We start from the raw sequence: 26,646 nt of genomic DNA on the forward strand, positions 1-26,646 counted from the left end.
TAAAAAAATAAAATGCTTTTTGTTGCCACTCAGCAGTCATCAATTTTTCAGCCTTGCCCTATTATTGACAACTGACCAATTTATTTAAAAATATATTTGACTTCTAAAATTTTGTCAGATCATCCAATATTTCAATACAAATATGCACTTTATTTAACAGTCTGCAGAATAAAAACGTCCGTATAACCAGCACTAATTGGTTTTCATAAACGAGTGAGATTAGAAACGAGAGAAGTTTTTTTTTTACAGCGATTTTGAATGCATTTACGTTGAATTCTGATTGATATTGATATTTTGTCCTAATATATAAATCACTAAGAAAGACTTTCTGAAGTATCTGATACCAGTATAGAAACAAAAATGGTCAAGGCATTACATTGTTCTAATGGAAAATATATAAATTCAGTGCTAGAAATAACATAAAAACTTACAAACATGAGAAAAATTTCACCAATCGAAGCGTTCTAAAATATTCTTTTATAAATTTATATAATCAATCTAATTTTTCTAAAAATCACGGATATGGTGAATAAAATTGCAACTATGCAAATGAGCATTATATAGTGATGTAAAAGACGCTTCGCATCAAATTTAAAAAAAAAAAATTTCAGAACACTTTACCCACCAGACCTTGTATTGTTTTTCTTTCAGACTAATAGGATGTTTTCACAATTTTCTTGAACAAATAAATATTTAAACCACTGCTAACAATCTTCTTCTAACCCTTAGCCGCACCCAATGGTGCATAGGACACTGCGTCGTATTGACGCAGTGTTATCTTGATCGTTACTTACATGAAGGCAAGGTGATTACTCCTGCGCTTCAGGGACCAGCGCAGGGTAATATTAAATAAATATTACATTGTAAAATCACTAATATTTAATTTCGCCCCCCCCCCCTGGGAATCGAACCCGGGACCTTAAGCACGGTACCTAAACACGATAACCATACACCACGGAGGCGGATAAATTTTGCCATATTGCCAACAATAGTGAAACATAACCTCAATAATACGCAAATTCTACGACGAACGATCGCTTATACCTTTTGCCGTGAATTTTAATGTGAAAACAAATCAAGAGGTTATGAGTGTCCTTAAGTCAATTGGTATTATCAATTTTAGATGTTGATCTTGGTTGTAATATTGTTTTAAAAAATGCATTCAAAATATTATATTATTTGATTTTGCAAAGATTTTTTGTTTTCTCCAGATCTTTGCTCACTTTCTATGCAAAATCTTGGGTTTTTGTTTGTTTTTGTTAATTTAATTGTTTACTCAAAACCGATATCTAAACAAAGATATCCAATACAAAAGTAAAAATACTACATTTTATGAAGTAAATGTGAATATATTAATTATTTTTTATTTATTTTAAAACATATTGCATACATAATTCATAAATGTAATATTCCTGAGAAATTTCTATTTCTCAATATATAAAACAATAAACAGGTATAATAAATAGGCACATAAAAAGAACATAAGGTAAAAAGCATATTTAAAAGAAACATAAAAAGACATAAGGTAAGAAGCATATTTAAAAGAAACAAATGAGAAAATATAACTGAGAATATAAATGAAATACAAATGAGCAAATATAAAAAACCTTAGGTAAAAAGCATGTTCAAAAGAAATAAATGAGAAAAACTAATACCTATTGAAATTTGAAGTCACGCGGCAGTGAAGATGATTCACTATACTCTCGCTAGATAGCGTTGGTGGTAACTAAGATAGGAAATAATACAAAAATGGCCGGAGATAGTGGAACCGCGTATTGACATTTAGCGAAATATGAAACAAAATGTAGTGTACACAGTGAATAGTATAAGTTTATCGTTATGTAGTGAATAATTAAGTGTGAGAAGAATGTCAGCCACCCCGAAAAGCGACAAATATGGTCAAGGTAAGTGCATACCGTTTTAATATTCATCTTTATTACAATAATATTCATCTCAAGTGGTCGCAGTGAGCAATCTAGGAACGTTTCCTAGTTCCTCTTTTCGTACAGCAATTGTATTTTTATCGTTAATTGTATCAATTACGCATACATACGCGAGGCAGATGAGTAATCTTATCTTATGTCACCCCAAGGCGTGTGATGAGAATTAAATTCTGTGAAATGTCAAACGGCCACGATCTCGCCTTACGATAATCAAACGTTTTGTTTACTTTTTATTTTGGTTTATTAAATTGTGATAATGTTATTCGACGTAAATAGGTGTTGTTATGCTCTCGTTTGCCATCTACTTTTACTGCGAGAGAAATTTTATGTTCTAAATACACGTTATTACGGTATAAATAAATTACTATCTATGATCACTTGCGAAACTTATGTTTTCGAAGTTGTATATATTTTTAAATTGCGCACCAATAAAAAATTATTATGAAGTTTTACTTAAAAAATCATAAATTAAATAACCAGATTCCGAATTTAATATATATTTACTTTAAAAAAAAATAATAAATCTCATAGTTAAAATATATCTACATATTTGAGTAGTGACTAGGTTTCCTACGGAATTTTGTTCTTATTTTGGATCTTAGTAAAATAAGTGAACAGGTTTCCTATCCATTTTTGTTCTTTTTTTGAAATCGTAATAAACTATCCAAATGAAGTGACTAGGTTTGGAATATTGTTCTCATTTAATAAAAAAATAAGCAAAAGAAGTGACTAGGTTTGCTATGGAATGTTCTTATTTTCAAATCATAGAAAAATAAGTGAACAGGTTTACTATGCATTATTGTTATTTTGAAATGGTAATAAAAATATCTGAATGAAGTGACTAAGTTAGGAATATTCTTAATTTAAAATTGTGGTTTAAAAATATATAAAAAAAATTTTTTTGACCACAGTTTTAAAATAAGAAGAATTTTCCAAACCTAGTCACTTCATTTACATTAGTTAATTAATTACACTATCTAGTACGTATATAGGCATGCAACTCCGAGTGTTCTAGCCAATCACTACTACAGTAAAACCTCGATATAACGGAGCTCTATTTAACAATCTTCGGATACAACGGACAAAGATAGATGTTCGAATGGTGGTATAAGGAAAGAATACAAGGAAGTGTATCGAATTGAAGGATAGAATAATATAAAATTAAGTTTATGAGGCGAATGTGGTTGGTAGATTAAAAGCAGAGGAAGACCGAGGAAAACTTGGCGTGATCAAGTATTTCAAATACTTGAAAGTGGTCAGGTCAGGAGTCGGAATAATCGGCTTGTATTGCATGCATGAATGTACAAGACACGAAAGTTGTTTGCAAAGACAGATTGGTGTGGCGTTCCATTCTCTCTGTCTACCCCTGCGGAGAAGCGGCGTGATGGTTAACTAGTTACAACATTTTGAGGATGTCCAAATACGTGTTCACAAATCTAGCGAAGTTCTAGTGATTCAAGAACAATGTTTCAAAATTGTTTCATATATATAGAACTTCCAAGAATTTGAGTAGTGTGGTTGTCAATAATGGGTAGAATTGGTGAATGTTACACGTGTGTAAAGTGATTACTTAAACCAGCCAATGACGGTCGTCAGCCCCGTAAATGCCCAGACTTCCATATTCTTCTTCATCTTTGATGAGATGTCGAAAAATAATGTGAACTATAATTGGAGATAAACCAGATTTTGTGAACAAGTATTTGGACACACTCAAAATGTTCTAAATAAATTAACCGGTCAAATTATGGTAAAAAATTTGAATTGTAGTAAAAAATAATAATCATATTAAAATTGTTATTATTTCTTTAGAATCCTCCTAGGGCCTTGTTTTCATTTTATTTTACCGATAATGCACCGTTATTATTTTTCTCAAATTGTTTTCGAATGAAATTCTCTATCTGCGTGTTGCGAACAATGAATGTTGCCAACAATGATATTTACGGATGAATACTCGTCGATCCTATACGTATGAATTATACTGCACTAAACTCTTCAGGTAGCTTTTACAACGAATAAGCCGTGAGCCGTGACACGCTGACCATGAATTTTGCAACACAAAAAAAAACTATTGTCAAAAATGTGTTCGAATATATCGCTCACTCCTTTCAACAACGTCATATATCAAAAATCGTCAATTTTCAGTTGTGCATTTTTCGGAATGCCTAGGAAATGTACTATATCCCAGCAAAAGCGGCATATTTTTTACTTAATATTTACCTGCTACAGGGCAGAAAGTGTTGTTTTTGCATTTTGAAGAAAATGTATTGTTTAATTATTTTTTTAAATATACTAAATATTTTTCAAATTGAGAAAAAACCTTCAGGTTTTACCTAAAAAGATCAGTTGCACAGTAAAAAGTTCAATAAGTGTCTTGATATTTGTTTTTAATACATTGTATTATATTTCTAAACTTTAAAAACGATCTCCTGAAAAATCAAGTTTTTTGATATATGACGTTGTTGAAAGGAGTGAGCCATATCGGAAACGCCATGAATTTTTATTGTAAAAAAAACACTCTCCTTATCATCCATTCTTCACTTTATGTAATACCACTTTTATAAAGACGTATTCGTGACTACCGGTTTCGGAAAATCTTTCCATCATCAGGTCATTAAAATAAAATTATTACGATACGACATTTGTTTAAAAATAAAATTTTCAAAGATACCGTACCTCAAAGTTATCAATGCTTTTAATATACAGTTTTTTAAAAATTGGGAATGCATTAGAAAAAAAAAACTTTATTTTTAATTATTTTTCTTTCGCGGTTTCTTTTCTTAATTTTTTATTATTGTATTTCTTAATTTTTTATTGTTTATTATTGTAATTTTAATTTCATTTTATAAAAAAAATGTTGTAAAACATATTATATGGCTGACTAAGTATTGCACCCCACCAAGCTGGAATAAAGAGTTATTATTATTATTATTAGAATTTTTTATATTATTATATTTACTATATATATTTTGAGTGTGTCAAAATACTGGAAAATAATGGAAATCCCAGGTTCGGTTCCCTGGGCGGGGGGGTCAAATAAATATAAGCGATTTTTTCACTCTAATGTTTATTCAATTTTACTCTGGACTGGTACCTGAAGCGGAGGGCTGATCACCATTCCTTCGTGTGTCAACGATGAAGATGTCACTGCATTTATATTATGCAGTGCCCCATGCACCATCGAGTGGGGATGAGGGTTTGAATAAAATTTATATTTCAAAATCGTATTAAGGCCCAGTATTCGTTAAGTCACAACTTAATTTTCTCTTAATCCAGGTAACATTTTACGTTATTTTTTTTTTCTCAAAACACCGTTTTTTGCACTGAAAAAATAAGTTTTTCTTCGAAATAATTATATGGTTTTGAAAAGGAAGTTATTGAAAAGTAAGGAGTTATACAAAAATATTTTTTCTGTGTATATTAAAAAAAATATATATATCCAAATTAAATTCTTTAAAAAAAATTGAATAGACTCTTGACCTCTCTGGTGGTTTCTGGTAGAATGAATTCTGTGTTTTCGAATATCTCCTTAAAAGGGAGTTCAGCGTACTAGATTCCGATGGCCAAGCGACTTGTCATTGTATGCATTTAGTTGAAAAACGGTAGACGTTGCGTTCAATCCTCTTTTTGGTTTCCCGATTGATAACACGCTATTTCAACATTGCAAAATCGAATTAGACCGACAATTCAACTTTATCATAAACGTACATGCGTTACATGCTAACCATTCACATACTTTATCAATCTTCGACATCCTTTTCTGATAATGTCGCTGCTGTTCTTTGTTTATTTGTCTATCCCAAACAGTTGTAACGCCCAACAAAAATTGAATAAGTATCTATTATTTTTTTTATAAAAACTTAATAGGTACCTACCTACCTAAATTATTTCCACGATAATATTTTCCCCAATTCATTCACAGTGAAGCGCCCTTGAGGTATTTTTTTACGAAAATGGCGCTATATAAGTTATCCAAATTTATTATTATTATTACCTAAATTGTATAGTTAAAATTTTGTCACGCACATTTTTTTAATATGGGAGTTGCATTTATTATTTACCTTGCTTATCATGTACAAGGTTTTTATAGATCATTAAGTGGAATTTATATTTTTTTTTGACATCTAAACATAGATGAAGAAGAATATTGAAATATGGGCATTTACGGGTCTTACGACCGTCATAGGCTTGTTTAAGGGATTACATTACACACGCGTAACGTTCACCAATTCTACCCATGATTGACAACCATCATTGCTGAAATTATTTATTTATGTATTTAGAGAAAATTAAGAGAATTAATTGAGAAAATTAATGACTTAACGAATACTAGGCCTTAAGCACCACAGGATGCGTATAAGCGTCAGTGATAATAAATGTGTACTTCAGTTTTTGCATGTTTTTTTTTTAAATGTTTCCCTACAGATGTTTTTCTTCAAAATCTTGTTCGAATTTCCCGAGATTTTGGATTTCCGGGGTCCCACTGTACACATACAAGGAAGAATGCCGAAATCGAACAAAATGAAAAAAAAAGTATCATGTTTGCCATAAAATTATTGATATCCCATTCGGGGATCCAAAATACATGATCTGAAAAAATAATTAATGAAATGATATATCGCTCACTCCTTTCAAGAACGTCATAAATCAAAAAACTTGATTTTTCAGGAGAACGTTTTTTAAGTTTAAAAATACAATACAATGTGTTAAAAATAAATATCAGGCCACTTATTGAACATTTAACCGTGCAACAGATCTTTTTAGGTAAAACCTGAAGGTTTTTTCTCCATTTGAAAAATATTTAGGATATTGTAAAAAATAATTAAACAATACCTTTTCTTCAAAATGCAAAAATAACACTTTCTGCCTTGTAGCGGGTAATTATTAAGTTAAAAATATGCCTCTTTTGCTGGGATATAGTACATTTTCTGGGCATTCCGAAAACATGCACAACTCAAAATTGTCGATTTTTGATTTATGACGTTCTTGAAAGGAGTGAGCGATATATGTAGTGTTTAGTCATATTTTCTATTTTTTTTTTACCTTATGTTTTTTTTATATTTTCTCATTTGTTTATTTTAAATGTGCTTCTTACCTTACGTTTTTCTCATTTATTTATTTTAAATATGCTCCTTATGCGTATTTACCATACCTGTTTATTGTTTTTATATTTTGCCATGTATTAGTTTTAATTATTTTTTTTTTTTAAATTGTAACTTTATTATTTGTGTTCCAGTCTTGTTGACCTTAATCCCATGTCCGAAAATGTGAAATAGAAATTATTCATCGGTAATATGTTTTGAAAAAAAAAAATAAGTAAATATCGTAGTCGGCCGGGAAACGTATGAGTGTTTAAAAATAATATCAGGAAATCCAGTGACCTTGAAGGTGAACTGGAAAAAATCCCGTTCTTCAAAACCGCATCGTGTGGAGATTATCTTATCTACCAAGTTTGACTCACTTCTATAAATGATTGTCGATAAAATACCAACTTTGTCAGTTAATTACAATCGTTATCGACAGTAATGGCGATCGCTGAGAACTGCGATAGAGGATCACAGACTTAGGAATACAATACAAAATGTGTCCGTTTAAGGGGATATTAGTAAGCACAGATTTCATTCCACCGGATACCACCGTGGAGGTCACATGTCTGTTCACTCCCAATTTTTTTTATTCCTTACAAATAATAAAACTCTTTAGGAGTAGTGTGGTTGTCAATCATGGGTAGAATTGGTGAACGTTACACGTGTGTAAAGTGATTACTTAAACCATCTTATGACGGTCGTAAGCCCCGTAAATGCACATATTTCAATATTCTTCTTCATCTATGTTTAGATATAAAAAAAATATGATAAATCCACTTAATTATCTATAAACCTTGTACATGATAAGCATGGTAAATAATAAATGCAACTTTTATACTTAATAAATGCAAAATTTTAACTATACAATTTAGGTAGGTGCCTATTAAGTTTTTATAAAAAATTAATACGGTTATAATGCAGTCGTTGCCCCGTAAATTTTATTTTATTTTATTTATTGGAAAACCAACAGAATATTGAACAAAAACAACATAATATAATAAAATAAAAAATAAAAACATTCCAATTAGAGGTTTTCAGTTAAGTAATATAAAAATAAAATTAAAATGTCATGTACATAAAAGTATAACTATATAATAAACTTACATTACATTTTTTTTATCAAATAATAGAAATTTTCTGTATCAGCTAGTCAAATAGACATCAACAATATTTCTCTTAAACGTATTAAAAAGAAACATTATTGATGCCTATTTCATTAACATTACATTGCACATATCGCAGGCTCGATTTAAAAATGAATTTTGGTATCACTACCCTATAAAGCAAATACCCAGACTTCCATATTCTTCTTCATCAATGCTGAGATGTCAAAAAATAATATAATAATTTTCGTATGATTGACCGCCGTTAAGAAATACCTTGTAAATAATATTATTTCGAGAGAAATTTAATAAATGATTACCCATTTAGATGACAGAACAGCCGTGGGCTTCAACACGGATCGCCTAAATATGGACACTATTTGCTAAGAGTGAGGTCAGTCGACATTTTCGGACGTGATAAATGAATCTCGAAGTATTTTTGAAAGGTGAATAACTCCAGTGACTGGATACATCGTATGGTATTTAAATATACCCCAACAAGATGGAAGGATGTCATGAAGAGAAGCGCGTTGAAAACTGTCCCACCGCATGCCCAGATCTGATACAGAAGCATCTAGGCTTCCTGATAGACCCTCTCTTGCACAGCAATTTTTTGTTTGTTTTATGAACTAAGTTGCGAAATTTGTAGAAAATACGAATTGTCCTCTCAGGATCATTAATAACTATCCCTTTCTGCATTGTATATATGTCCCTACTACAATCAACATCACACTCACACCCTCTTACATACTTCACATATCGCTCACTCCTTTCAAGAACGTCATAAATCAAAAATCGACAATTTTCAGTTGTGCATGTTTTCGGAATGCCCAGAAAATGTACTGTATCCCAGCAAAAGCGGCATATTTTTAACTTAATATTTACCCGCTACAGGGAAGAAAGTGTTGTTTTTGCATTTGAAAGAAAAGGTATTGTTTAATATTTTTTTTAAATATACTAAATATTTTTCAAATGGAGAAAAAACCTCAAGGTTTTACCTAAAAAGATCTGTTGCACAGTATAAAGTTCAAAAAGTGGCTTGATATTTATTTTTAAGACATTTTATTATATTCTTAAACTTTAAAAACGATCTCCTGAAAAATCAAGTTTTTTGATTTATGACGTTCTTGAAAGGAGTGAGCGATATGCACATTTTCTCTCATAGATACGTGTTAATTTGCTAGTTCTACACTAAATTAATATTTAATATATGTTCTTTTAATGTTTTGTTTTACAAATGTCGCTGTTGCTAACTCAAATAAATAAATAAAATAAAATAAAACATTTATAAAAAAAGAAACAGAATTGTTTCCCGATTTTACTGTGAATTTATAATTAAAATCTTTCAATATCCCTGTCACTGCCAATGTAAATAAATAAAGTTTGTTAAAAATTTCTAGAAGTACCCCAGTGTAGGCAGTGAAAGTAATTAGTATTTACTTAGTTCAGTTAGTCAGCTAGATCCGATTCCGACCCGACGTTGGCCTGTACACAGACGCCTCCACAATCCCGACCAGCACAGCAGACAGACACGGAACAGTGGAAAGAAATTTACAGAAAAAGCTCATTATTCGTTGACACTAATACGGATCCCTTTCACAAGTTACGACTGAGAATAGAAGCACAGGACACTCTGTAATCCTCGGGATGAGGGTGAAGGAAGTCCTGGGGATGGAACAGTCATTCCAGGTGGAGAGAGGCCCTTCACCACGCCTGTGACGTCGAAAAGGACCACCATCGTCTGCCATGAGAAATAATTTTTTTTTTAAAAATTATTAGGTAAATACCACTATTTCATAAAATGTATTGTAACACGTGTTTTGACGCATTCTGCATCATTTTCAAACACAGTATGATGAAAAAAACTGTTTTACTATTGTGATCATTTATCTGATATCGATGGGATCATTCCTCGATTTTCATTTCAACTAATCCTACGCCCATTCCTTTAAATCGAAAGTATAATACCATATCGAATAGTGTATTCTATTGCATTTGTTTACGAGAGGAATTTAAATTACTGGCGCCGCAAACCGATTCGAACCTCAAGCATTCTGTTTGTAGGCGAGTGTGCTACCCACTCGGCTATCAAACATGTCCGAATGAAATGTGATTTTATCTCGAATCACTGCATCGGATGCATAATACAATAATCTCGGCTTTTCCAAAACTATTTTAATTTTTTATTATTTAATATGGTTACAAAAGAAGTTTTTATGGTTTTCATTCTTTTTCTAGACATTTCTACTTTTACAATCTTAAAATTAATAACGCAGTTCTCTCCAGTAGACTAAGCTCTTGTGCTTGGAGAGGAACTTACACTTATTATTTATTGTTTATGTTTGTCGGTATTGCAGTATCAACAACAACAACAAAATGTGATCCTTTCAACATATGTTTTTTTCTTGAAAAAATACTGGTATTATCTTTTTATCATTCATCGTTCACTTTGTATAATAACATAGTGTATAATATTATTTATTGATTCGGCATTAACTTTGTGGAATGACATGATAATTTTATTAAAATTAAACACTTAAATAATCCACTTTATCGAGTTTTATTTTTATTTACGACTAGTTTCGAAAACGACAATTGTTTTCATCTTCTGGTACAAATTAAAACTGTACCAGAAGATGAAAACAATTGTCGTTTTCGAAACTAGTCGTAAATAAAAATAAAACTCGATAAAGTGGATTATTCAAGTGGTTAATTTTAATAAAATAGTGTATAATAACACGAGTGAACGATGAATGATTTGGAGGGTGTGATATTACCATACGACAGTTAACAATGCTTTTGACATACAACATATAATATTATCTTTTTTTTGACATCTCAACATAGATATAGGAGAATATGGATGTCTGGGTATTTACAGGGCCTGTGTCCTGTCATTAGGCTGGTTTAAGTGATCACTTTATACACATGTAACATTCACCATTCAGTACAAATATTTGTTCGGAAATCTGGGTTTTCTCCACTTGGGAGTTATTTTTACATTTTGATGACGTCTCTCGACACAGATGAAAAAGAATATGGAAGTCTGGGCATTTACGGGGCTTACAACCGTCATGGGCTGGTTTAAGTGATAATTTTACACACGTGTAACATTCACCAATTCTACCCATTATTGACAACCACACTACTCAAATTCTTGGAAGTTCTATGTATATTATCCAATTTTGAAACATTGTACAAGAATCACTAGAATTGTTCACTAGTGACATCTATTGGTGAGACGAAAGAAGCTTCTTTTTTTATAGCAGAAACTCTTTCATTTGTATGTGAGGTTATTTTACATTTTGTCGACATCTCAACATAGATGAAGAAGAATATGGAAGTCTGGGTATGGACGTAATTAGTTTCTCGTATTCGCTAAGTGGATCCACACACATATAGTGTACACTGCGCACCACACACTCCACACCTTGGACTGTCAAGTCACCGGGCAGGTTCCACGTCTCATCCCACGGCATTCCGAAAGAGATCATGGTCGTGCCAACATGGCCTGCCATGGGTATTATTCGTACCATCATAATAATCTGCTTGCGGCCGGGTGGCATACATCTAAACTGATATAATTATCTCCGAATGATGGTATCGATCTGTGTGTGGCGCTCTTTATGGGTCACGTGACTAATTGAATATCGGGCATTTGAATGGAGTACGATGATTGTATCGATTGACTTAGTGCGTTTTATACATGAGCGATCGAATTATTAAACCGAATTAAATAACCGAATGTTTTGAGATGAGGAAATAATGCAAAGCTGAGATTAGCATTATCGATAAAATTATTCTCATAAATCCTCAACACTGAAAAAATCTTAGAAATCTGAAAAAATGCATTTTGAAAAGGCTTTTTAAAAATAATTTTATGTTGAAATTAAAGTGTCCCGTCGACATCTCGACCCTAGTCTAGAGTTGTATGATAGATGTTCAAATAAAGAAGGAAAGAAAGGTTGAGATGAGCATTATTAATAAATTTAGATAAGTGTGTTGAAATGGTTTGAACATGTGGAACGACTGAGCGAGAAAAGACCAGTAAAACATATCGATAATCCGAATGTAGTTGGAAAAAAGAAACAGAAGAAGACCAAGAAAAACTTGGAAAGATCGGGTATGTTAAAAACTTGAGAGCGGTCGTGTCAGGAGTCGAAATAATCGGCGGATATGTATGAAGAGATGCAGGAATGTGTAAGAAAAAAAGCAACGAAAACTGTTCCAATCGGATAACCGAAAAAGTAACAGTTAGCCATCAGTCCCATCTCTAGTGTGTGTTTAATACAATTTCATATTAATTGAAGCGATTCTTTTTTATATTGACCCACTGATACAATTGGTATACGCGATCAAAGCAAACGGGAATACATTATAATTCATTTTAATATAATTTTATAGGCATCTTCAAAGTACTTGAGTGAGATTTGAATCTTAGGTGTGATTGTGAATACTGATTCGACCTAATTATTCGAGATGCGTCGACTGATGATTCGGTCGACTAGCGGGAAACATTACGAAGATTTTTCTTCATGATCCACTTATTCTTCTACTCTAGCCTTCTCTTCCACTGCTGGATGTAAACCTCTTCCGTATCCTTCCATTTCCTCCGGTCGGTTGCTGCCTGCAGCCAGTTTCTACGCCCCACAGCGACTATGTCGACGGACCATCTTCATAATTTGCTAGCATTCATTAAATATATGGACACAATTACTATTTTTTTATTGCAGATACTTTGTGGCACATTTTATAAAACCACAGAATAAAACAAAAAAAAATTTTTAACCAATTTTAATTTTGGTTCTTTTCTCCAACCGGTTTCGATAAGCACCTTTTCATCTTCGGGGATGGGTATGTACATAAAGTTTTACAAAATATCTACCCCAAAATCCACCTTCCTGCAAAACAACACGCAAAACCACCGGAATTTGTATGAGTTTCATCTCGCAACAAATGTATCGTTTTATTTAAATTAGTGCGACGAGTATGTATGAGGTGATGCATGAATGTGGAACAGGCGAAGAATGTTTGCAAAGCTCTGCCTTCCTCTGCGGGAAATTGTGCCGATGGCCAATCAGTAAGTTTGTCTACTCTACTGTAAAAAAATCATATTGATTTTAAGTTATTAATCTATTCCATTGTAAAAAGCATATCGATTTTAAGTAATTAGTCTATTCCATTGTAAAAAGCATATCGATTTTAAGTAATTAGTCTATTCCATTGTAAAAGTATATCGATTTTAAGGTATTTATATTTTAGCTACCGTGATTTTGTTTTTTTTTACTAGTAACACTGTGCTCCTGCTACATTTGTTCCACCCCACCAAAAGGTCAATGTATTGTTCCAGCGCTGGCTATAATTATGTGTCTGGCTTGGCAATATGATACACTCGTTTTTCTATTCACCCGATGTTCCCAGGATGTACACTTCCACGCTTTGTTATATCGTATAACCTTTCTGCTCTTGCTAAATGGTTGAAAATGCTATTGCCAGCTTCGGCCTGTCCCGGATCCTTATACGATTGGCATTATGGCATTATCTTCTTCTGTTTGTATCACGTCATGTCCCCCTGACGTCGACTATCACTTGAGAGTAATTGTCCTTGTCTTGGGCAGCTCTAAACAGCATCTCGACGGTCCTGATCCCCGTCCAATCTCGTATATTCTGGAGCCAGGAGATCTGTCTTCTGCCCACACCTCGTCGAACCTCTATTTTGCCTTTTATTTTGTTAATAATGATTTTAATTCATATGTATTGTATATAATTTTAAGACTTGGATTATTTTTTCAATCTCAACGGCCTATCTTTCAATCAATCCTTTAGTGTTGGGATCAATCTACGTCATAAACATCAAAATTTCGACCAGTCAATCCTTCTACTATCAATTTATCCTCATATAATTCTAGCTTTTTCTACGAGTCTTAAAATTCATAATATGATTCTTGTACTTCGTTTCTCAATATTTTTCCCCCAAATACAAAGCGTATCTAAACCAACCGTTTGTTGACAACCTGCATCTTTACCAACCGTTGGTTATACAACATGTATCTTTGCCAATCGTTGGTTATGCAACATGTATCTTTACCACTGATTGGGTATACGACATTTATATTTACCAACCGTTGTTTATACAACATGTAACTTTACCAACCCTTGGTTATACAACGTGTATCTTTACCAACCATTATACAACACGTATCTTTACCAAACGTTGGGTATACAACATCTATATTTACCAACCCCTGGTCAACGTGTACCTTTACCAACCATTGATTATACAACGTGTATCTTTGCCAACCCTTGGTTATACAACGTGTAGCTTTACCAACCATGGGCTATTCAACGTATTTTTTTTACCATCCGTTGGTTTTACAACGTGTATCTTATTTATTGATTTGGCGTTTAATTTGTAGAACTCAATTTTAATTTATGTATTAATTTTAAATCAAACACAGATTTTTTGAGTCTACTAAGTTGTATTTTATTAACAAAAACACATAAAAAATTATATTGTGACAATTGTTTCGCCTTGTTAGGGCATTATCAAACGAATGTGAAGATCAAATGGACTACGGTCCTTATGTAGCTATACGATTCTAAGTGACAGTTTTAACACGTGCAGCAATAATTTATGGGAGACAACAGTAGCTAATGGGGGATGTAGGTATGTACCCTTATATTTATTTTCTGGGAAAGGAAGAATTTATTGACATGGCCATATTTTAGAGAATTAATATTTTAAAGCTAAATACAATTGTTGGTCATATTATTTTTAAGAATTTATATATGTAGATGTAATTATTAGTTTATCAATAACGCATCATGCAAGCGTTTACATAGAGAGAGATGATGTACAGTAATAGTCTATTTGAATATGTTTAGCAGTAGTGAAGACATAAGGTTGGTTTGTTCATTAGGTAGTGGGGGATATATCTTTACCAAGCTTTTGATTGCAATTTGTGTCTTTACCAATCATTTGTTTTCGTCGTGTATCTTTACCATCCATTTGTTCATACACATATTACCAATTGTTGGCTGTGCATTACTGCCTTGTCCTGCAGTCTGCCAGTTGCACAATAGTAAATCGTCGCTTTGATCGTTTTAGGTGTTCAGATTTCACGCCGATTAGTTTCAATGTCACTTTTTCTAACGTGTCACATTGGAAGCTGGAAGCTGTGCGTGGTTCGCAATGTCACCGTGGGCGGTGCTTGGCGATCGACTGCACCGCTGAACTCTTTATTAGGGGACATGCCTGACGACGTCACATTCACACATGCTTTCTCATACGCTGTTGCTTTAAAAAAAATACGTCGTATTTATATTAAATGAATATATGTATCAAATAAATGATAGACGTTGTCTGTCATGTAACGCTGGCGTTTTACGGCCAGGAAAAATATTACTTAACATGAGGTACGCCTCATGTATGGTAATATTTTGTCCGCCTCCGTAGTGTAATGGTTAGCACGCTAGACTACCGCACTGGAGGTCCCAGGTCAAATAAATTTATATATGATTTTTCACTCTTAATGGTCAGTACGCTCGGCTACCGTTCTGGAGGTCCCGGGTTCGATTCTCAGGGGGGGTCAAATAAATAAAAGTGATTATATCACTCTAATATTTATTCAATATTACCCTGGACTGGTACCTGAAGCGGAGGGCTGATCACCTTTCCTTCGTGTTAACGATCAAGATAACACTGTGTTTATATAATGCAGTGCACTATGCACCATTGGGGTGCGGATAAGGGTTCGAATTGAATTGGAATATTTATTTAATATTACCCTGGACTGGTACCTGAAGCGGACGGCTGATCACCTTTCCTTCATGTGTTAATGATCAAGATGACACTGCGTTTATCACCATCAAAATATGCACCATCGGCTGCGGATAAGGGTTTAATAAAACATGTTGTAAAGTCGAATCGGTATAAGAGACCTTGATATGTAATTAAAACCTCTACCGGTTTCGAAGCTAACCGCTTCTTTATCAAGACTGATTAATACTTATGTTGTTATAATATCACTGATTAAGAGACAGTCTTGATAAAGAAGCGGTTAGCTTCGAAACCGGTAGACATTATAATTATGTTATAATAAAATATTTATAGTGATTTTAAAACAAAGTCACATTTTAATTATAAAATGGAAAATCACAAAGTAAGTGCTTCAAATATAAATTATAATTTAATTTAATTTGAATAAAAGAAATGCCTTACTAGAAAGCCGGGTGGTTCGTCTCTGGTTCGGAGGAAGCGACTCGGCGGATAGAGTTGACACAGTGGGCCTCAACGGACGTGTTTGATATGATTAGCCGGAATTGCCTCTCAGATTAGATCTCTTCGTATCTCTGGTTGGTGTGGACGCCTGGCGGCAGGTGTGTGCCATCGTGTACCATGTAGACGAGACACAATCCCACGGAATGCTATCTATAAAGTAATATCGATCGTATCTCCACAGATTGTCGTGTAGGAAGTAAAAGAAACACTAATAATAATGTGTCATAGTGAAAAGATAGCTTCCGACTAAGTTTTAAATAGTGAAGAAACTTATATGAAAACTGACTAACTAACCATCACGCCGCTGCGCAGAGAGAATAGAACCCCTACACCAGTCTGTCTTTGCAAACAATCTTCGCCTCTTCCACATTCATGCATCTCCTCATACATACCCGCCCATAATTAAAGTATTTCTTCCTCTGCTTCTATTACTAACCACATTCGCCTCATAAATTCGTTTCACTACGTTCTGTCTTCGAAATTTTCGTAATTTTCTTAGAAATTTATATACGTCCGAATATTCGGTAGGTATGTATGACGAGTTGCATGAATGTGGAATGGGTAAAGTATGTTTCCACAGACAGATAGTCCGAGCGAATTAGAAATTAACCTTATGTTATTTTAAAAGTTTTGATTTTTGGCATAAGTGTTCCTTAGGACCCTAAAAGTGTCCCCACCTCTCGTTCTGTAATGGTAGGGACTGACCGGAGCCATTTTGTCGTAACGTAACACGTTACGATGCGAGCATTCGTATAGTCAGTACAGTGAGCCGAGCGCTCCATCCATAGTTTCGGATGCTCGGTGATGCTCGCCGCGAGCTATGTTACGACGTTACGTTACGACGAAATGCTCCGGTAGAGTCCCGACCTTTACAGGTAAAAACAGTTTTTTTACCCAATGGCAGCGCCACCTGTTCAACGTAACAACAACACACGCAATGCTTAACGGTGCTACCTGCTAGCTGTCGCTAGCATTTTCAACATTGTCAATTTCATCGTTGTGTCATATATTTTTCATATTTTCATTGCTTCATTGGCATTATCAAACTAAACATTTCATAAATTGTGGTTTCTATCTTCCTTCCTTTACATTTGCCCGGACTGAGCAACAGTAAAGCATGGCCGGGTAAAGCTTGTTTTTTTTTAAAAAGATTTTTCAATATAAAATTGGCTTCCGCTTTTGTTTTTACAGGAAAGTATTTCTTATTTTTCTTGTTTAGTCCTCTGTCCTCCAATGCTGGATATAGGCCTCTTCCGCATACTTCCATTTTTTTGACAGTTTTTACCCCCCACAGCAGATATATCGTCAGACCATCTTTTCTGAAGTCTTCCGACGCCCCTCTTGTTCTCCCGAAGTCTCCATCTTAATATTTTAGTGGTCCATTTTGTGGGGTCTTGTCTTGCAACATGGAAGATATAAATACTTAATTGTTTTTTTTTTTTTCAATAATTTTTATATGATTATTCATATTTTTTTCACGGTAATTACCGGTGGCAATTAGTGTACATACTCTAATTACCGTGTTCTAATGGCGAACTCCTCAAAGTCGGCACAATACCCGCTAAATGTATTAATTCAGAGTCAATTATGCAAATGCGAGTTGACGCATGAGTGTGGATACCGAAAGTGTCTAACGAAAAGCGGAGAAATTTTCACGCGTGTAGGCTAATTAGTATTACATACGGACCCAAATCTTATCAGTGTGTTATTATTGTTGTCGTATGCGCACACATATTTATATTACTTTCATCACCCGTTCTGTCATGAAAGCATAACTTAGTTACTGCATTTTTCTATACTTATTTCAGAATCAATTTACAGAAGCAAAGCACCCCATTGCTTTGCTTTGCTTTATTAAATAAAATTATCTAATTTTATTATTATTAGTATTATTAATCGATTCACTTGCTCAAACCATCTCAGACTTGCATTTTTCCTTATATGTATTACCATTTGGAACATCGTACATCATTTTACCGTACATTCGTCTTAGATATTCAAAGACATGAGTTAGTTGAAATGGTACCAAATTCACATAAAATTTGTTATTGGTTATTTGTTTTAAATTGTGAATTTATTTTTCATCTGGCCCTCTTGGGTTTTAAAAATGATCAATCCACCGCTTTTCTTAAAAAAAAGTTTATCGATCATTGATCTGAAATTTCGGCCAGTAAATGGCATATTGACATCCGCCTTTACAATGTAGACTAACTGACTTACGAAGCAAGATTTATTTTATCTATGGATTAATTTGTCAGAAAGTTGAGTGCTGATCACTCGTCGCAATTGAACTTTCTTTTTTTTCTCTATATTTACGAACAATTGTGCAGTGTGAATATCAATAGTTATTGTGACAACTGATGTAACTCTCGTTCTTTTATGCAAGTATACTTACAATTTTATAATAATTTATAGGCTATGGTCGATGCATTCGTAATCCTAAGTAGGAGTATGTTTCGCTTTCTCCAAAGCATCTTTTTTTAAATTTTATATTCATCCGTGAACACGTGTTGAAGGAAAAATTACGCCAATACTATTTCGTATCAAAATGTAATTGATCGTGCTATTAAAATGGAAATTATGTATTAATTTTTAAATCGAACACAGATTTTTCGAGTCTACTAAGTTGCATTTTATTAACAAAAACAAATAAAAAATGAATATTATGACAATTGTTTCGCCTAGTTATGGCATTTTCAAACGAATTCGTTTGAAAATGCCATAACTAGGCGAAACAGTTGTCACAATATTAATTTTTTATTTGTTTTTGTTAATAAAGTACATCTTAGTAGACTCAAAAAATCTGTGTTTGGTTTAAAAACTAATACATAAATTAAAATGGAGTTCTACAAATTAAACGCCAAATCAATAAATACGTTTCCTTTATGTATTAATGATTAAGAGAATACTGCGTTTATGTGATGCAGTGCCCTATGCACCATCGGGTGCGGATGTGGGTTTAAAAAGACTGTCGTGGTCACCTCCCCTCGTCCTCAGGCTGTATGTCCTATCACATGCAACGTCACCTAGGCCATGCCTTCGAATAATATTTTTCTAATCTTTCTGTAGCATCCATGAATTTTTTGGTCTTCCATCGAATCCTTGTCTTTCTTCTAAAATAAGGCTAGTGTATTATAGTTTTTTTGTGTGTGTATTCAGTCGTTGCGTATGAAAAATTTGAATGGTTTAAATATTGAATGCTGCCACCGTAACGGAAAATGTTATTATTTTTGTATGTGTGGTGAATTAAGTACTGTTTTTAATTACACACCCGACAATAATGGCCATTTTAACTGATGGAAGTTGTAAATTTATATATTATTATTTATTTAATTACTGAATTTGTAATTGAAAGGTAGTAATTATTAATAAACTCGACTTGAATAATTTAACTCATCCTTGAGCTGGTAATTTTTGTATTTACATATTTCGATAAATAAATTGATTTTGCTATTATGTATACCATATTTTGGGGGTTTATCTGATTTCTACATATGTAATGAACTAATAATGTAAATATTTTATTTGAATTAATTAAATTAACGATTTCCCCCTCTTATTCCACAGCCAAATATATATTTGTATGAGTTTAATAATATTAAGAACCAACATGCGATAAATCGCAACTTTTCTTTTTCTTTTTTCTTTAAACCCATATTTGACGTACTTAAATGTATTTTTAAATAGTTTTTTTCTATTAAAAAAAAGTTTTTTTTCGAAATCAATATATAGTTTTCAAAAGAAAAGAGTTATTAAAAGGTTAGGAGTTAAAAATATTTATAAAAATATTTTTTCAACCTACCATATATTCTAAAAACTTTATTTTTAAAGTTACTTTAATTTCATGTAATTCATGAGTGAAAATTGTAAGCAAAAACACTCGCAACTTCTGATGCAAAATTATGTGAATTTTATTTTTAATTTTGGCCATTTTTGTATGTTTTCAATTTAAGCATTGTAAATTAAAATTGAAATTTAGAAAATATACAATTTGCCTTTAATTAAAATAATATTCCGGATATAATTCAGATTCAATTATAAAATCTAGGGTGGTTTATATAACAAAAATAAGACCAACCTCTGCACGTAATTTAACTGAAAAATAATTGTGCATCTGCATTTTTAGGTTAATTCGACGATATTGTAAATAATGCCTCCAAATTCTCGCTCTTTTCAATACTGAACGATCATAAAATGTAAAAAGTCTGGTAATATCGTTTCTTTTGATCTGTATCTCAATGCCTTCTATTTCTAAAGCCGGCCAGTGTATTTCCAAATGGACAAATCGATTTTATATTATTCCTTTTCACGGCAGACCGCCTTCGGCCAATTGAATACTCGATTTGTTTAGTTACTTTATTTAGTATTTTTCGTGTAAATGTTTTATTAGTGTTATAATTTGTTTTTAATGTTGTATTTTGTCTGTTTGAAGCGTGTATTCTCGCTTTTGTAGAATGTAAACTTTTCCTTTTTCTGTAAATTAAGACCTTTTCACTAAAACATAATGGCTTATGTTCAAAAGTTGGTTTGGCAAAACATCTCGAATACATACTTCATTTGAATATGTTACTCTTATGTATTCTCATGTTATACTCTTGTGTACTTCATGAAATGATTTGCTAAGAAAGAACAAGAAAATAAATTGAAAATGACAACGTAAAAATGTTTTTTTCATGGAAATTACAATAGTATAAATCCAAAGTATTTTTCGGTTTCTTTTTTTTCAAACCAAACTAACTAACTAATCAGTACGCCGCTTCTCCGCAGGGGTAGGCAGAGAGAATAGAACGCCACGCCAATCTGTCATTGCACGCGATCTTCGCCTCTTCCACATTCATACATTTTGTCATACATACACGCCGATTATTCCGTCTCCTGACACTTTCAAGTATTTGAAACACTTGATCATGCTTTACTCGGTCTTCCTCTGCTTTTAAATTTCTTTATAAACCCGAAAAGCCGCTTAGGCTCACAGAAATACCATGAAATTGAAACGTTTTTGTTAATAATAAAAACGCAAATATTTCTCTTTTTTTTAATTTAAAAATAAAATTAAAATGAGAAAAAAACTGATACTGTTATTTAATATCATTTTCTATCTGTGAATAAATATTTTTATACCTCATGCTTTTATTTTTAAGATAATCTAAAAAAATACAAAAAAGTACAGCCAATTTCCCACAATTTACCGAACTTAGGCATTTTTTTAGTTTTCAATTAGCCTCCATTTCGAATTTCCATATCGAAAAACCGCTACATCCTCGCTCGCAAACTTTTCAAACCTGATTTCCGTTTAAAGTTTAGCCACCTTTGACATTATGCCGGAATCAACTATTATTATTACAATGATCATAAATATCTATGGCTGTACTCGTATAAAGTATGGCAAAGTTAGTTCTTTATAGTTAGATACTATATTCTCCTTATTGTCTTATTGAAGCGAACCGTCCACAGGTGTAATGTAATAGTGTAATATACCTCATCGGGACAGGTAATGTTTAATTACAACACTTTGAGTGTGTCCAAATATTTATTTATTTATTTTAACTTCATGTACAGAAAATAAATAAGTACATTGGCGGGCTTATTGCTAAAAATCGATATCTTACAACCAACCAATAACAGACTAGTGACGTTGGTCAAAACTTTTATAATAAAGTTTTATATTTAGATCTGAAGTTGGAAGCATAGCTTCCGAAACTAGTCGTGATAATAAAATAAACTTAAGTGGTAAAAATGTGTTTTTTCTTTTACAATTTATTTATTCCTTTCAACTTCATGTATAGAAAAGAAATAAGTACATTGGCTTATTGCTAAAAACTAATATCTTCCAACCAACCAAAAACAGACTAGTGACATTGGTCAAAACGTTTGATACCATATATTGCTGTTTGCAATCAGAGGGTAGATGGTACATGAACATAAAAAAACATATGATAATAAGGAAGGCAAAAGAAAAAGGGAGTTTAGGGAAGGAGGTAATAATACTTGTAAATAATTTTACTGGTCAAATTATAAACAAAAAAAAATGAAAATGAAATTTTCTGGCGTTTCTCATGTATGTGATTATAATTCAGCATTCGGACCTCACATAAAAATGAAAGAATTTCTGCTCGATAAAAAGCTTCTTTCATCGATGTTGAAATGTGAAAAATAAATAAAGCTAATAATAAGAAAATCTTAATGTATAAATATTCCACGGACCTACAGATATGTATATTGCTTAGTAAGAGTATTTTTATATGAAGAGTATTTTTGGATGGTTGATAGTATTTTTTTTTCTCTTTAAAATACGTGAGTAGTTGTGATGTGTTTTAAAAGCTGCAAAATCATTCATGTTGGTATTGCCAATCAATAAATTAAAAATAGCAATTATGGTTTTAAATTTACATATCTTCCCATAAAAGCCGAAAATACGTATAAACTTTTTTTAAGTCTTTTACGCTTAGCGCGATAGTACACATATCGTACATGGAGAGGAAAGCTCTCCGTTCGACCTTTCGCCACACCATCGCACCGCTCTCGGCCAGTCCGCGAACGCAGCCGGTGCAGAGCGCTCGCGTCTCGCGCAGGTACTTTTAACTCACCTGTCCACGGAAAATCTATTCCAATTTTGAACTGCGGTAAATTCAAATTCGAAAATTTCGAACGGCTCGGAGCGATCGTGTTTTGTTTTATTTTGTCTATTGCCTTTTTTCCCTCCAATTTGTGACATTTAGAGGTTAATAAGTGCGTAATTTTTACGATTTTATTGTGACAATAATTTATGTGTCAGATTTTAAGTTTTTTTTTAGAATAATCGATTTTTGTTTTCGTGGGCGGCCGGATTTCAATAAAAATCATTGACCGCTTTTGATTTTATTGCCGTTTTTAATGCTTTTTAAATTCGATAATTTCGATTTTCCGTCGAGTGGATTATAAATTGAATTGTATTTTTACATCACCTTGTGTTGAATTTAAATAGTTTTGTATTTTTACGGTTCCGTGGCTTGCTTTTGGGAGCGTAAAGGCTTTATGTAGAAAACGATGGTAATTTGTGACGAAAATGTGTGAAAACTATCCCAACTAGACGCTAATTAATTTGACGACTGTAGGAAAAACATTATTAAAATAAAGTAGTGAGGTTTTTTGTTTTTTGTTTACTTAATAAGTGACTATATCATTTTTTTAAAGTGAAATTGGCGATATTAAGTGATCTTCAAAAGAGTGTTCTATTCGTGTGACATTTTTCAAGATGGTAATTAACATATAATTCATACATATTTTTTTTTATTTATATTTTTTTTAATTCTTCTTACTGAAGGTATTTTAATACTGTCAAATGGTATTTCTCTTAATTCGTTATATATGACGTATCTTTTTTTTAAATATATTAATATTTACGTCGTTATATTATTATATTGTTAGTAATGCTTGTGCATTTTATGTGACACTAATAAAATAATAATAATTGATCGAATTTGAAGGGCAATATTTTTTTAGAAAATATTACCCTTCAATTTCGTTAATGAGTTATCTGATTATTTTCGCATGAATAACAATACTTTTGTACTGCATTGACAAGTAGAAATAATGATGGGCGAATAGGCCTATCTAAGTTGCCCCGATGGGTCAATCTATCCTATTATACCTACTAGTCGGGGACTGCTAGTTATTGATAACATTGCAAGACAGCATTCGAATTTTCATTTATTTATTTTAACTTCATGTACAGAAAAGAAAATGGTCGGGCTTATTGCTAAGAAGCAATATCTTCCAACCAACCAAAAAGAATTTCTTCACTGGAATTAATTATATATTTTTTCTAATAGATTTATATTATCCACTGACACTTCGTGATGGAATTGCATTTTTAATTTATTATTAGATTAAAACCAATATTTTTAGCTTTTCCACTTTTTTATTTGACCAGCGACCGGGTTTCGTCGTTACCGACCAGTCTGATGATGTCGGTAACGACGAAACCCGGTCGCTGGTCAAATAAAAAGGTGGAAAAGCTAAAAATATTGGTTTTAATCTAATAATAAATTATATTTTTTCTTGTCAATATATGCATATTCAAAAAAAAAATATATTTGTGTTTTTGTTATTTACAAAAATACGTCAATTTCATCCTATTTATGTGAGACTTAGCGGTTTATTATTAAAAATAGGTATCAAATTGTGGTAGAGTGGGTTCGAACCCAGAAACTCTGACTCCGCGTCCGCGACACTAACCACGGGACCACAAACAGACACTATTCGATCATTTGATTATATATAAATATATATAGATACATACTGTATCGAACAGATTAATTGAAACAAAACTTTTTTTTCGTATTATCAACACCCTCTAAAAAAATGTTTTGGGGGTGTTCCTCGTATTATGGACCGGGGTTGCTTCTTTCAGTGACTGAGATGATGAATAGCGAGAAGTATCACCCAATTCTACTGGAAAAGATACTACCAGAGATACAAAAACGAAGGTCAAATGGTAACGGAATATTTCAGCAGGGTTTAACCCCGTGCCACAAATCCAAAAAAATGATCAATTTTTTCACACAAAAACACTGAACTGTGTTGGACTAGCCAAGAATTTTGCCAGACATAAACCTATTTGAAAAATCAATCGGCAATCTGTAAGAATCGGCTCTCCAAAATTGATTGCACTACTGTGGAATAGCTCATTTTGTCCATAATTCAGGTACGGTTTCGAGATGAAAAAATGGCATCCACGTGCCAAAAAAACCTTATATAATAGATGCCAAGAAGAATAAAATCTTTGATTGAGGCCAAATGAGATCAGATTAGATATTAATTTGTGATATAACTAATAAACAAAAGATTTTACAAAACTTTTTGCGAATATACAACGAAAAAGTTTTGTTTGAATTAATCTGTTCGATACTGTATTTGGGGAAATTTCTAATGTGATGGAGAAAAACGATTCTCTGTTTTAAAATTAGCATGACATAAATTTTTAATTAGGCTTATTTTCATGTTGGCCAAGCCAATAAAGTTAATTTCGTCTGCCTGCGTAACTCGCATATTTTTTAATGCTTATTTTTTAGACTAGGCTGTAAACATTCTAATTCATGTAATTCCAGCAGTTTTATTATAATTAATGCGCGTTTTGATTGCTTCTGTCCAAATAAGAAAATTTATCATTTGAGTAGGCTTAAATGATACATTAGAGGTATAAGGTCCTACGGGCCATTTTTGGCGAAATTGCCATTCGATCGGTTTTATTACTCTATACAATGACATACTTTGTGTTAGAAATGTTTTAAGAATGAATTAAAAGGGTCTTTAATTATTTATTGAAAAAAACTTCTTTAAAAAAAACTGATCTAAAGATGTGTAGTTGAAAATTCCCGGTACAGCTTAATTTATTTTTAAAACCATTTTTAGTTCTAGCATATATATATATATGTATATATATATATATATGTATATATATATATATATATATATATATATATATATATATATATATATATATATATATATATATATATATGTATATATATATATATATATATATATATATATATATATATTTCATTAAAACCCTTATCAGCATCCCTATGATGCATAGGGCACTGCATCATATAAACGCAGTGTTATCTTGATCGTAAACATATGAAGGAAATGTGATCAGCCCTCCGCTTCAGGTACCAGTCCAGGGTAATATTGAATAAATATTACAGTGAAAAAATCACTTATATTTATTGGACCCCCCTGGGAGTAAAGGAAGGCCGAGGAAAACTTGGCGTGATCAAGAATATCAAATACATTATAGTAATCAGGCCAGGAGTCGGAATGATCGGCGGGTATGTATGAGGAAGGAACGAAGATTGTTTGCAAATACAGATTGGTGTGGCGTTGTATTCTCTGCCTACCCCTGCGGAAGCGGCATGTGTATACATACATATATAAAAATAACTTACCATCACGCAGCTTCCCCGCAGGGATAGGCAGAGAGGACAGAACGCCGCACCACTCTGCCTTTGCAAAGAATTTTCACCTCTTCCACATTCACGCACCTCTTCATACCTACCCGCCGAATATTCCGACTCCTGAGGCAGCCATTTCCAAGTACAAGAAATATATCGTTAAATGTATTAATCTGGATTTTCGATACGCCAATAGAGCAACTGCTTCCTACCCGTAACGTACTTTACGATGTTGGCAGAACTTACGACTGTGCGAGTGTGCCGTGACCTTTAAATGCCGCACGAGAATGATACATT

The 26,646-nt window shown here is 32.6% G+C and overlaps 1 protein-coding gene across 6 annotated transcripts in view; it reads left to right on the top strand.

Moving 5' to 3' along the window:
- Positions 1–1,739: 1,739 nt before the first annotated feature.
- C3G (C3G guanyl-nucleotide exchange factor) overlaps positions 1,740–26,646 on the top strand; it is a 176,725-nt gene continuing 151,818 nt past the window's right edge. For 4 of the 6 annotated variants that reach the window (XM_088271740.1, XM_088271741.1, XM_088271742.1 and 1 more), the window contains exon 1: positions 22,939–23,648. Coding sequence is in view for 2 of the 6 variants with exons in the window: in XM_088271745.1 (XP_088127871.1) it covers positions 1,868–1,904 (37 nt within the window). In the remaining 4 variants the exon portion in view is untranslated. Of the gene's footprint in view, positions 1,905–22,938; positions 23,649–26,646 lie in introns of those variants that run through there. The other 2 variants (XM_088271745.1, XM_088271746.1) reach the window with 1 other exon arrangement.

The sequence above is a fragment of the Brachycentrus maculatus genome, unplaced genomic scaffold (assembly GCF_059751285.1).
Source record: "Brachycentrus maculatus isolate JH-2025_06_01 unplaced genomic scaffold, ASM5975128v1 h1tg000459l, whole genome shotgun sequence".
NCBI classification, from domain to species: Eukaryota; Metazoa; Arthropoda; class Insecta; order Trichoptera; family Brachycentridae; genus Brachycentrus; species Brachycentrus maculatus.